This window comes from Mastacembelus armatus, chromosome 22, assembly GCF_900324485.2.
Source record: "Mastacembelus armatus chromosome 22, fMasArm1.2, whole genome shotgun sequence".
Taxonomy (NCBI): Eukaryota; Metazoa; Chordata; class Actinopteri; order Synbranchiformes; family Mastacembelidae; genus Mastacembelus; species Mastacembelus armatus.
The window spans coordinates 13,524,920-13,538,534 of NC_046654.1; the positions used below are offsets into that span (position 1 = coordinate 13,524,920).

The following is a 13,615-nucleotide window of genomic DNA, read 5'->3' on the forward strand; positions in this document are numbered from 1 at the left end:
GAGGGTATTTTTCCTGCCTGAAATGCCCCTCATTCAAACCTCCTGCTCCCTACCTAAAGGTACTGTAGATGCAGGAACAAACACCAAAAGGCAAAGCAAAGGAGTGCTGAACAAAAATCATATGCATAACAAAGTGATGAAAAAAATCATATAATATTTTGCTTAATATTGATCACAGAACAATTGAATAAATTATCTGGGTACTTAATGCAGTTTAGTACTAGAAGGATTTTATATTTATTTTTAAAAGAGGCACTAGTCCAAGTCTGATTACCTTACACACACAAAAATCCTGCAACCAAACTGCTTTGACACACGTTCATTTTCACTACTGCACTTTAATATAGCATATAATATAGTAATATAGTAAAATGCAATGTTTAGATCCCGAACGTCATATTCCAGGAGTTAAACATGTACCCAAAGATTGATGAAAGAGACAGAGGGATTTACCTTCTTCAGAGCTGACATTCTAGGTGGATCCTCCTCCTGCAAAGCCCGTTCACATGCTGAGGTCCCAAGCCAAGTTTAGAGGGTGTGCAGATTCCCACTCAGCCCGGTGCTGATGCTGAGCCATGAGGTGCCTGCTTAGTATTCTCATCTCGCTGCCTCCCCGTCCTACAGCTGGCTCGGAGTGCGCACGCCCAAACAGCTGTCGTTACAGCAGCCAAACACACGGGGAGCTCTGCTGCCCTGATGCATGAGGACCATGATGCATCGCCCTCACCACACTTCGTGAAAGAAATCTGGCCATTACAATCGTTAGAAGTGAATTGACCTGGGTTATTTTGGCAGAACGTCTGCATAAGTGAATAAGATAATTTTTGAAGAAGAGTCACAGTTTAGCGCTAATTCGTCCAGCAGTTACTACAACTGAAGTAAATGACTGGGCAAACGAAACCAGGCAGTGTTAAAACATCATGTTATATGATAGAAAGTATCTAAAATACAGCTGCTTTAGACGCCGAGCTGGAAAATAGATTCGTCCGATCCACGCAGGATAATGATTCACTACAAACAACTGAAATATCTTCTCTGACAACCAAGTCTTCTTAAATTGTTATTATTTTTAGTGCAGATTGGCGTAGCGGGGACGAGACGTGCGGTGCCTTCGCTGCCACATAGGTCGTGGTAGCTGGTGGAGCAAAGTCCGACCATTACTGCACCTATCGAGGTGAAATTGCTTTGGGTAGCTACAGCTATGTCTAAACACGCAGTTAGAGTTGCCCAGGTGTTTATGTGTAATGTAGTTAGACGTCTCTCGGGCTTAATTTAACAGCTAGCATGTTGGTTAGCTAACCCAGCTAGCTTGGTAGCATACTAAATGTAGCTGTTTAGCCATCTGCACCATCATGTTTCCTTCTTCTTCGGTCTCAGACAGCTAGATACGTCGATATGGCACACAGGAAAGAAGGTGAGCATTATCACTGTCACCTCAAACATTACGAATTTCACACGGAACGTCATGTTTTGTTTGTTACGAGTTAGCTAAACTTAGCTATTCGGCTAAGTCTCGCGTTAACTTGTTAGCAGCTATATGTGCTGTAAACAAATGCACGTGTCTCACTAGTCTTTCTCTATGCTAACTTTGTCGAACACAAACCCAGTGTAAAATTATTGTGTCAAAGGCAGGTGACCCTAACTTAAACGGGTTGTCTGTGTCCTATTGACGTAAAATTTATGATTCATCAAATTGTCTACTAGAAAACACTTAATTTTAAATGAGGGTATCTCCCAGTCGTTGGGTACAGAGTGCAGTGCTGTAATTAGTAAAGTAGTATAATGCCCATGCTAAGAAGAACTCTTGTACTTTATTGTGCCAGTGGATCTGGTTAAAAGGTTGTGTTATTTTTGTTGTTTTTGTTTGTTTTTTGTCTTACATCTTCCTTTATTTAGTTTTTCAGTCAAAAGTGCTCCAGAAGCTTTATCCTGCAGCTCCCAAACTGCAGAGGGAAACCAGCCCACCACACACTGTGGAGGCTCTAGTAAAAAAAAAAGATGCCAGAATAAAAGTCTGCCATGAGGAAACAGCTAGTGGTAAGATCTGATTCAGTTGACCTAAAATTAATGATGATAAAATTTTAGAAATTACTTTCTTCTTTTATCTTCTTACTTTTTTCAAAATACACACATTAACATAGCAGCACACCAAACACAAAAACTGCTGCCAGTCTCCTCTTAACATCAGGGTTTATTACCCTCCTTTATTTGCCTTATCTGTCTCAGGAGATGCAGGACAGGCAGAGAGTGCAGCTAATCCCCGCAAGCGGATGTACACAGTCCTACCTCCTCCTGCAGACTACAATACACATCCAGAGAAATCCTTTACACTCCCCCGACTAGAGAGCATAAATAATGCCGAAGACCCAGCTGGTAAGTTGACCATAATCTTACATTTATGGTTTTGCGCTACACACCATAAAGCCAAGGGAGGTTTACAGCTTAAAGTGTGTCCTGGTTGGCTCTCTGATTATCGCTGCCATTCTAGTAAACACACAGTAATAAACAGTTGTATTCCTGAACCGAGGAGAACTTGGATGCAGTGCAGATGGTGTTTGAGCCATGAGTAATTGTGTTTTCACTTTGATCTGTCTATTAAATGTGTTGTTTGTTAGAATGAACTTTTATATCTTACCTAGGAGACACTTAACCCTTATTGATTGCATCTTTGATGCAGAAATGTGAGTTGTTGTTAATGCCAAATTGAGATGTTTGATTCAAGTATAAGTCACACGTTTGGCAGACGATATACATAATTTAAACACTGTTTAGTTTGTCTGCGCTTCTCAAACTTTTGCTTTACCTCAGTAAAATGAAAAAGATATGTTGGCTCAATTGTCTAGCATTCACAGATAGATAGATACTTTATTCATCCCCCATCGGGGAAATTCATAGGTACCCGCTAGACAAAATGATGAGGTTAAGTTTGATTAATTACACTCAGCAGCCCATAAGTCCTCAATTGAACACATTTTTGATTTATAGGGCAGTGAGCCTTGATGGAAATTTAATCTATTTAAGGTCAAATTGAAATGGGCTTTAAAAAGGTTTCTTGATAATAAAGCCATCAGTGTAATATTATAGAAATAGTATGACAGTAACTACTTGGTGTGGTGTAGTAATGATTAATGCATCAGGAGTGAATAAGACAGCCTCTAAGATAATCTTGATTAACCAGAACTAACACTGTGTATACGTGGTTCCAGTGCAGTCACACTCATAGTACTGGATAGTAAGACATGTAATGATAACTAACCTAAACTGTATAATATTAATGTGCTGTTGTATGGTTAATATATAATATTTCTGCAAATAAACATCTGATCCACTGTTGAGCTACATCTGTGTTACTGTAGCTGCTGTATGTTTCAGTGGTTACCAGGGAAGACACATTTTCTGGATCACTAGAGTATAATCATGAAATCAGTAATCATGCCAAGAAATGATATTTATTCCCCCATTTTCTTAGTTCCTTAATATCTGCTGTGTGACAAATGGGGCTATTCAAGAAGCACATTTAGGCTTGATGGAAGTCTGTTTACCTCTAAGATGAGCAGCTATTGATGGAAGATACTTTTTTATTTTAGTTTAACACAAAATGACAGCAGTTGCAAAGCGATCACCATAAATATTTCATATTTGTACATGCTCATGCTCTGTAAAGAATATGACGCTGAGCTATTCAGGTGGTAGCAAGACTGAGTACCACTTGAAGAGCAACGTGAGTGCATTTAGCTTTACTTTCACCTTTTGTCAAATTGATACTAAAATAAGTTGTGACTCTTTGAATATTTTTATTTTCACAATTCTGGTCAATGCACAGCCACCTTGTCAGGTGCCTTATGTTCTGGCTGCTAGCCAGTGTGCTGCCTACTATGTACAGTGGGTCACAAAAATTTTTTTTTGACCTTTCAAAGGCCCCTTGAGTTTTTAAGGAGAAGCAGGTGTTCCAAGGTGGAGAGGCAGCAGGGAGATCTGTTTCTGAGATCTGATGAGTGGGGAGATTTTATTGTACTTGGCCATAGCAGACTATATCTACAAGATGGAATGGAGCATTTTGTCTACTATTCTGTGAGGGCACCACACTATATGTACTTTGTTCAGTTCGGCTGGTTTCTTTTCAGTGAGACACCACACTAGCTGATTTTACTGATTAGAATGCAATCAGTGAAAAAAATACAACTAATTGGTGGAATCAGATGGTGCATTGATTGGCTAGAGGGAAACCTGCAGTCTAAGCTCTTGATGCCCCATTAGTGGGCACAACTTGAATGCAGACTCGCTACTAGTTTTAGCTGTCTTTCATTCAGATTGCAGGTGCCCACCCAGATTTGTTCCTGAAATTTTGTGAATACCTTCTGATCGTGGCCTGTTACACTCAAGAGTAGAGGTGTATATCAAGACTTTAATGGATTCAGTTTATTATTTTAAAACTGATCAAAAATCTTACAATCTTGTCACCCACAGAGGAGAGCGTCCATGACGGCGATAAATTAGACCAAGATAAAGAGGAAGAAGAACAGAAACAAAAAAGGAAAAGATGGAAAAGGAAAACAAATCTTCATCAAGACCCTGGGCAAGGTGAAGCAGCTACACTGTGTGAGTCCAGCACATGTCAGAGCCACACACCTGAGGATGAGGAAGGAGTACATATGAGTAGGAACAAGAAGAGAAAGCTGAAGAAGAAACGGCACAAGGAGAAGCTGCACTCCATGGGGCTGATGCCCCGAGCCGCTCCCCTGGAGTTCACATACCAGAAAGATGGAAAGGCAGAGGAAGGGGAGGAGGATAATGAGAGGAGAGCTGCAGAGCTCTTAGATTTCCTCAGGACAACGATGGAAATATATATGTCAGATTGTAAGTATTGGGCAGAGGCTACTTTGCCTTTTTGGACTAAGGTTGTTCTGCTCTCTCTGCTAAAACGTATTGTCATTGCTACCAGTATGTACTAAATCAAGAAACTTAAGCACCTTTTTTAATTACCAGCAATGTCTGTACTGTTCATCATTTCCATCAGCTTTGATTGATTTATTTATTTTCAAGAAAACCAAAACAATATAATCTATTATTACAACAGTAAAAATATTAAAAGAAAAGTTACACAATGAATCATGTTTAATGTAAGGATTATTTGCTGCAGACTGATGATACAAAATCCATTTTATGGAAAGCAGTTTGCAGCCTTTGATCACTGAGTTTTTAATCAAGGCTTTGAGCCCACCGGGAGAAACAGGTTCATTAAGCTGCAGGGTAGTGCTGAAGATTAGGCCATGACAAGTGTGCAAAACAAGTGAAATCTCTTTTATATATGGTTGTAAATAAGTGAGACTAATATGAATAGTGAGACTGTATAGATATAGTACTCATGTCGTTTGGTTTTGTAAATAAGCAATATACTAGTAATGTTTCCTTTGCTGTGATGCAACAAAGTCTAGATATTGTGGATGCTTTAGGCAGTGATAAAATGCTAAGTTACAATATTGGTGCCTTTAAATAGCAGGCTTCCTTTCACTTCTTCTATTGCCTTTTAGTCTCTGTGAATACAAACAAGGTTCTTTTCCTGGATGGGACAGTTGATGACCTTCTGAGCCGTATATCCAGAGGTAAGGACACCTCTGTCCTGAAGCAGCTCTGCAGTCTCAAGGACTTTGTTCAACAGAAGGAGACAGATCGACTTGAAAAGGCGTTGAAGGAGCTCTACAACAACTCCTGTATGTCTACAGGTCAGTAATGCACCAGTCAGTCAAAATCTCAAAAATGTACAGATAAAAAAATATTCCATTCATTAAGCCTATTATTTACTAATGTCAGATTTCACAAACATGTCAATTTTGCAAATTTGTTTTGCAATCTGCCACGCACATAAAAGCGGTGTATAGGAAGAATTAGGTAGCAGTGAATTTCATGGTGGAGATTAAATCCACAAGTAAATTGAAAAGCAAATACAGTTGCTGCCTGTTCTGACTGTGAACATTGGGTTGTTATTACTGTGACTTATAAAGTGTGTGTTACAGCCCCATGGTGTGAATCCAGGCATTGGATTCACTGAGCACCCCTAAAACTCTAATACTACACTCACCCCTGGTATTTAATGCTCCACTCATATTTGTTACATGCCCATCCCTGAAATGGCCTCTTCTTGCAAAGATCTGCCCCAGGCACTAAGTTGACCTGTCTCTACAGGTTAATACTTGCCTCTGTCTGTCGGTGCTTGCCTCTTATTCTGTGTGTGCTTACATTAATCTTTATTGTTCATTGGTGCATTCTTGCCCTCACTTGCCTTTATCAGCCCTTACCTGCACACACCTGCCCTTGGTTTGCAATACTAGAGCTGGTCTTGTCTGTGTTTCATCTCGCGCACGTTTCAGCGTGCCCTAACACCGTCAACAGCCAACACATCTCCTGAGTCCCCAGACATGTTTTGACGTGTGTGCGTGTGCGTGTGCGCACGTACACGCACGCAGTTTGCAGTTGTGTGGTTGGCTAGCTTGCGGTCTAATGGGATCAGCAGGGACTTTGTTGCCGTAACATGCACAAATGTATGTGTGTATAAGAAAAAGAGAACAAGAGCGAAAGAAACGAGGCAGGAGATCCAAGCCACTGCCATATCAGTGGCCACAGTGACACCTGTCTCCACTTGTCCACGTCGGCAAGACCACCCTAAGTTTGCTCTCTTGCAAATTTGTTTGTGTCTAACCTCAATTCACCTGTTCTGCAGTTGCCTAAAGGCTTTTCTAAACAGCCCCCAACTCACCTCACTGAGTCATGCTTCAGTGCACTGTGTTTAAATGTAAGTCTACCACTTTTCCTTTCAGACAGAAAAATACTTGACATATCTTTGTAAATTCATCATTAGAGTTAAGATTCATTCTACTAAACATGCCTTTGCTATATTAGAGCTTTTGGTACAATTGATACATTTATTAATTGCTGCAATATGACTTTTTAAAATGATTTGATATTTTTGATTAACACCCACCTTGTTAAGTCATTTTGTATTTTAATGTTATCTACACCCACTGCTATGCAGGAGCTAATCCTTGTGCTTTCAGAGTCCTTGAAGTGACTCTACTAAAGCTTTGCTCACTCTATCTAAAGCAGATTTTCCTTGAACATATTTTACTACATCCATGAGGTCCTCTCACAGATGACATTTGACTTGACTGCCTCCCTTTGTACTGTGCCTTTTATGTACTGCACAGACTAAATTTAATTCTAAATTCTCAAAAGGAAAAGAAATATTCTGCCTTGGGTGGGAGTGATGTGCTTGTTTGACTGTGTACAAGCAGTACGTTAGCACTGGCTGTGCAATTTGATTTAGTATTCTGAATATACAACAGCAAATAAGAAAAACACTGACTGTTTCTCTTATATTGTGTTGTCAGCAGTCCCAGCTGTAACTGAAATCTTTCTGTCTCTTTTTGTTTTAGAAGAAACCCATGCAGTCAATTCACTGTTCCAATACTGGATGACAGCCATTCTTCCCATGCAGGGAGTCAAGAACACAAGTCTTTTTACAACACGCCCGTGAGACTGTCAGTCAAAGAGAAACCAAGATGATACTTAAGGACTGTTTATACCAGGAACTCTTGAAATGTTCTTCTTCCTGCATATACACACTGCATTTCCAACTTTACATGGTGTTATATGAAATATTTTTTATTATTAAATATGTTGTCTTTTATTCTCTGCCTTTGTCTAATCCATTTTTATACCTGATGTTTTACAAGAAGAAAACAAAACCAGTTAATCTTGAGCTGTGCAAATCCAACCACCCACTCCAAAGAAGCTTGTAGTTGTCATTATCAGCAAAGATTTACTTTCCTGACCCCCTGTTAGAGCTGTTTTCGTGTATGTCAAAGTAACCAAATGTTGAATTGGTAATAGCATGGCACTCGTTCTCCTCATCTAACCCCATAATTGCCAGCAGAGCAAATGTCAGCGCTGCTGGAGCTCCTGTTTTGTTTGCAGATGTTATGACATTTATACCCAGTCGGTTAACCTAATAGCTCCTGAGTTATCTACAGTACACTCCCCACAAATCGATTTCTGACCACGTTTCTATTCCATGTGCCCTTTCAAATGTGCTGTTTCAACTAAGTGCACTAGATGAATTGATCTTCAGGGAGGTGATACTGGTGACACTAATGGTGTCTTGGCAGATAGTCATGTTGAGACTGAATGATAAAGAACAATGAATTGTCCCATTAAATGTTTTCTTACATCTCCTTGCTGTTATCTAACTGTATTCTCAGTATAGCCACAGTATTTTGTTGATAGACATTGGAAACCAGTACCACCCAGGGAGTCAGTAGCTTAACCTTCCACATCACCATATCTGTCTAGAGCCTAGGTAATCTATTCTAATACATTTACCCATAGCTCAATGCCAGGGGATGAGTTCAGGAAAAGGGCAGAGAATTAGTATGGCTGGACAGTGCCTTTGTGATGACCTGAGTGAGAGCTGTCCGCTGCATATCGGCTTCACAGGAACTGTTGTTTCAGAACTGGGATGCACCAGTGGAGACCAGCAGGTTATGCTGTACACTGTACCACACAGAACTGTGAGTGTGGAGTATTATAGTGGTGAACAATTAACATGAGGGCTGCCATCTGTGGCCTCTGTTCATGGATGGACGCACCAGGTGCTGTGTGTAATGGAAGTTCATGGACTCATTTTGGAGACAATGAGACCAAAGACCACGTTGCCTGTCATGCTTAAGTGACATAGTATGTAGGTGATCATTAGAGGTTTTTGTTGGTGGTGTTTGTGGCCATGCTAATGACACTCTGGGGATAGCAATGTTGTTATATCCATTGACCCACCAGTTCAAATGACGTGTGGTCGCTTGATGTTTCCTCTAGCACCACCAACATGACAAAATTTAGTACATAGACAGTTCCCTGACGATATTGTTATAATAAATTATGAAAACATTGTGAAATCAGAGAATTGTTATCTAACTTTGCAGTTTATCTCTTTGCAGTTTTAAAGTTCCAATACTTTGGTTTAATTAGTCTTATCTGTACTTTTTGTCAATTGGATAATTAAGCAAATCTTAAAATACTAAACCAGTATATACTGAATATGGTAAATGTTATACTAAATGTTATCACTGTTATTAGTATACTAATATTCTTAGTCTTGTTGAAAGTGGCAAAAGTTTCTTTCTTGTGTACTTTAAATGCTGTGTGGGCTCTTATTGTGCATGAAAGCCAACAGGGACCACTGTAACATCCAGACATTGCAGCATTATTGCCAGAGTTTAGGATATTCATTTTTGCAGGATATGAGTGGCAGAAATTGGTCCTAATACCAGAGATGAGAAGAAGGTCATTGTTGGTTGCTCCCAGGAGAGAATTCCTCCTCTCCACAGAGAGAGATGCTATCAGTACAGCTACCTCATTATAAGACCTCACTCTGAGCCGAGGACCCTGAGGCCAAGAAGGATATTAAAGCTTTAAAAAAGTGTTGCTGACACGGCATGAGAAGATGTTTTCAGCATCAAAAAAAAAAAAAAATCCATATCAACCAACTTGGCAGATTCAAATTAATTCTGTATCAAGCTATAAAGGAACTGCAGTAGTCAGAAATCACTTATATTTGATGGTATGGTTTTGATGGATTTTATTTGAATAAATGATGAACAAGTCCTCATTCATCATTTTCATCATAATCAAAATCCTGAAAAAACATTTTGTACTGCACATATGGAAAATGTGCACATATTCATTTATCCATATTTATATATAATTTTTGTGTTCTGATATTCACTGTGATGTATACTTCATAATTAATACAATGAACTGTGTAGCACTGCTATGCAATATAGCAGAGAAAACTCTGCTAACACTTAATAACAATAACCCAGCACATAGCATGGTTATGTAATTTCAATACGATTCCACTTTCACTTTAATAACAAAGTATTGCCCAGTCCTACACTCCATTCTTCCCTCTGTTTAGACTGGCTTTCTCATCCCTGTGTGCCAGCGCCTGTAATCCCCTTAGACTCAACACCTGCAGATAGCCTGTTATGTAAAGTCAGGAAGGACACTTTATAAGGGCTGTCCAGACTGTCGTGCATTAGGTGTCTGAGCACAGGTTGAAGAGTCCACGCACAGACCCGCTGTCAGTGGGTTTCCCATCCTGGGAGTCCAGGGAGAGGAGCTTGTGAGAGAGACAGCCAAGTGTTATCTGGCCCTTAACACATCCCTGATCTAACAGGAAGACCATCGCAGAACGCTCCAAGCATGTTTTTCAGACTCCCGAGACTGACTCCGGGTTATATCCGGTTGCTGCAGGTGAGAGGGAATATTCTGGCAGGCCAAGACATCAGTTATGTTGTCAGTTTGACACTTTTTGGATATTTACATTCTAATTTGTTGTAAAGTAAATACCTTAACCAACCTCCTGAAGAAACATTTCCTGTGATGTGATTTTTTACTCTTAGATGCATAGTGATTCTAAGCTGTCCATACTAATGGATACCAGTGGTGTATCAAGTGCTGAGTCATGAGAAGCCACCTGTAGTTTGCACTTTGCTGTTTATCTGCACTAGGAAGCTTTTGATTTAAGCCCCTTAGAACACAAAGGCAGAAACCCCTCTTAATGTTTTGGATTTCATGGTGCTTGTGTGGGATCCTCTGTCTTTACTGGTCCTTAAGGAATAGAAAATAGCAGTTGAAATAATGTTGACAGTTCTGGGAGAAGCCATCGATATAATGAATTGTTTGCAGGGTACTGGTTTTATGGGTGTGTAAGAGTTTTATAGGCAGAAACAGAGCGGAGAGCATGTTGGTTTCACTAAGCCTTATGATTATGCCATTATGCAGCCATTTTTTTCTGTCAGGCATCGCAACAGATTCAGCTGTGACAAGATGATGAAATAGAGTACCATCATATTATTCTCACGTCACTGTGGGATACTGTTTCAGTAATTGTAGGATGCTTTTTGTTTTAGCTCAGGAAACACAATCACGTTTTTTGTGGTGTTTATCACAAACAATAGAGTAATCCAAGCCTACGACAGTCCATTGCATCGTAAATGGAAACGGGAACTGGGTGAGTGAGCCGCAGGATTGGCTTCTTAACTGCCTGCGACACAGCTCCATTAGAAACTATGAAGTTTCTATCATTTGCTCCTCTGTGCGCTTTATAATTGTCAAGGACGCATGAAGGAAATTGCCCATGTCGCAAAATAGAGGAGCTTTTTGTTTGTCAAAAGAGACAGACTGCAATTTGGTAAATGAGAGAAGATGGGTTTTTAATCTCCTGGGGAATGGTGGGAGAGTTAGATGCGGAGGGGGAGGAGGTGAGCATATTGTAGCTCACTCATTTAATGCACATAGTTTGGGAAGAGCGCTGCAAGGCATGGTGTCGTCTTGTGCTGTGGTCTTTATGACTAAAATTGATCTCCATCCATGCACACATTTTGAAAATGAGCAAATCAGAAGTCTTAGTCATCGTTTGATAGGAAGTTTTATTATTTCTAGGCTGCTATCACAGACTGAGGCAATTTATTTGACTTTATTTGACGATTTTATTTGAAAATTTATTTGACTTTATTTTAACCTTCCATCCTTCATCGTCTAATCACATTTCACTTGCCACTATTCTGCCCTTTCAGACCCAGGCCTACCACAATGTGTGTGTGGCGCCTCCACCTGAGAAGACCATGCCCGGCATGGCTATGCTGCTGGGGGCTGTGGGGATTGGGATGTGTGGCTACAGCTCCAGGCAGTTGGCTCTCTACCACCGGCCTTCCACCCGTGTGCTGCAGTGGGCTGGCACAAACACCGATCCAAGCATGGTGGGCATGGCAGCCCATAGGACCCCCCTCCTGGATGTGACTCGCCGGGCTGGTGCCTACCAGGAGATCCCACCTCCCTCCTTCGTGGGCCAGAAAGTTCCGTTAAAATAACCTGTGATATTTGGCTGGTTTTAGGTTCACCAACATCATCGATTTAATTCTAGGTGCCACACATGCATGTCTAGGATTGTAGCTATGCTGGCCCATTGTAGCAATGTGGCCCATGTGCTCTCTGAAGATATGCAAGTGTGGATATCTAACTAAACCTGCATGTTGGCACCTCGTAGGAAGTGATTATGTTATAGTAATATAGAGCATTGTGACTAGTGCAATATATAACATAGGTTAAATTATACTGTATTGTCTGAGTTAGTCATTAATAATGAGAGTTGCTGCACTGAGAGGGCACTCAGCAACATGAAGGATTGGATGAGTGCATATCGATGCTGGAACTTCCCAAAGACTGTTGCTGAATGTGGCTTGAATGAGCTAACATGTTTAATTTGGAGACATTGTATGTCTTTTTGAGGCCTGGCATAAAAAGGGACTGACACTTGGCAGTGCCCCCTCTGTACACAGATGGTTGGCAATCCTTCCGCTGTGCACCCCAACACCCCCCCCCCCTCCCCCACCCGTTCCACCCTTCCCCAGGCAGCCAGCCATGTGTAAGTGCTTCAGCGGCCCATCCCTGCTCATGACTTCAATTGATTTCCTCTGAGGAGGAGCAGGTGCCATCCATCAAGAAGTCTTGGCGATTGTTAGTGCGGTCCAGCATCAGCTGTCAATCAGGAGACACTAGTGGAAGAGACAGGTTGTAGCTGAATCAGTGACTTGTGCTTCCTGTTTTCAGAAAAGTTACATTCTCCAAAAGTTCGGTCAAGGTGGTGAAAAGGAGTGGTGACAGTTACGGAGACAGAAAATATATCTTCAATTTAATGTTACTTGGCACTAAAATCTGAGGCATATAAACATCACTTGCACTAAAACACCTTGCTGGATTAGGAGTCCTGGCTGAGATGTGGGTGACAGGTGAGCAAGCTAGAATGGTGATTTGCTCCTGGATAAGCCTGAGTCCTCAGTGGGGATTAACCCAGGTGGAAAATCTTTCCTTGCACACGCACTCATTAACCTAATCTGGTATTAGAGAGACAAGGACCCGTGAGAGGCAGACAGTTCCTGTGCATTCCTTCTTGTACCATTCCCCCTGCAGTGTCCACCATTTGACCCACTGACATACATGGATTTATAGATTATGAGTTCGGTGTTTCCATTTGCGTTGACACCAGAAATGTAGCAGTGGGAAAGGTCTTGAGATGTGGCGAGTCGCTGAGTGTGGTTGAGAATGTGTGCTGTGCCTTATGGGTAGTACAGGGTCATGCTGTCTTCATAATTACCGCCTCTTATGCCAAGTGCAGGTATGTAGAAATCTACTGAATCTGATGGTGGTACTGGGGAGTTTTATTTCTCTTTAGTACTTTGGAAAGCTGTAAAAAAAAATAAGTACAGTGGGAGAGTTAAATATTTCATCACGATGTGGTCAGGCAGACCTTGTAATCCATTTTTCATTGTTGAATAGCCATCCTTCTACATCTGCCAAATTGCACCAGCAGCTAGTTGTAGCAGGTTGAAAGTTTTAGAGCCCTATAGTAACAGCCCTCCAGAGCACCACCACAGTAGGTCACCAGCAAAATCATCGTAATCGACTCAGCAGTGAGGCCTAATGGCCCCAACTGGCATCAGACACCAAACAATTGATCAGAGACTTGTACCCATAAACAATTTCATAATAGTGTTGTATGCTC

The 13,615-nt window shown here is 41.0% G+C and overlaps 1 protein-coding gene across 4 annotated transcripts; it reads left to right on the top strand.

The window, feature by feature from the left end:
- The first annotated feature begins 701 nt into the window (after positions 1–701).
- Positions 702–7,688, top strand: erich1 (glutamate rich 1). 4 transcript variants are annotated; one of them, XR_003296474.1, is made up of 7 exons: positions 702–1,414; positions 1,897–2,037; positions 2,227–2,373; positions 4,468–4,857; positions 5,532–5,723; positions 6,719–6,790; positions 7,431–7,688. XR_003296474.1 is itself a non-coding variant. In XM_026320283.1 (6 exons), exons 1-6 carry the CDS (start codon positions 1,396–1,398, stop codon positions 7,529–7,531), a joined length of 990 nt encoding a protein of 329 aa, XP_026176068.1. In that variant the 5' UTR covers positions 702–1,395; the 3' UTR covers positions 7,532–7,688. The 4 variants fall into 4 exon arrangements, 2 of the variants coding, with proteins under 2 accessions (XP_026176068.1, XP_026177742.1); XR_003296496.1 differs by having other exon boundaries at positions 5,532–5,711; XM_026320283.1 differs by lacking the exon at positions 6,719–6,790.
- Positions 7,689–13,615: the final 5,927 nt, after the last annotated feature.

What these genes read in the sequence shown, in the direction of transcription:
- erich1 (XM_026320283.1), top strand. An exon ending in TAATGCCGAAGACCCAGCTG is followed by an intron (nt 2,374 to 4,467) that starts GTAAGTTGACCA and finishes TGTCACCCACAG; the next exon opens with AGGAGAGCGTCCATGACGGC. An exon ending in GGAAATATATATGTCAGATT is followed by an intron (nt 4,858 to 5,531) that starts GTAAGTATTGGG and finishes ATTGCCTTTTAG; the next exon opens with TCTCTGTGAATACAAACAAG.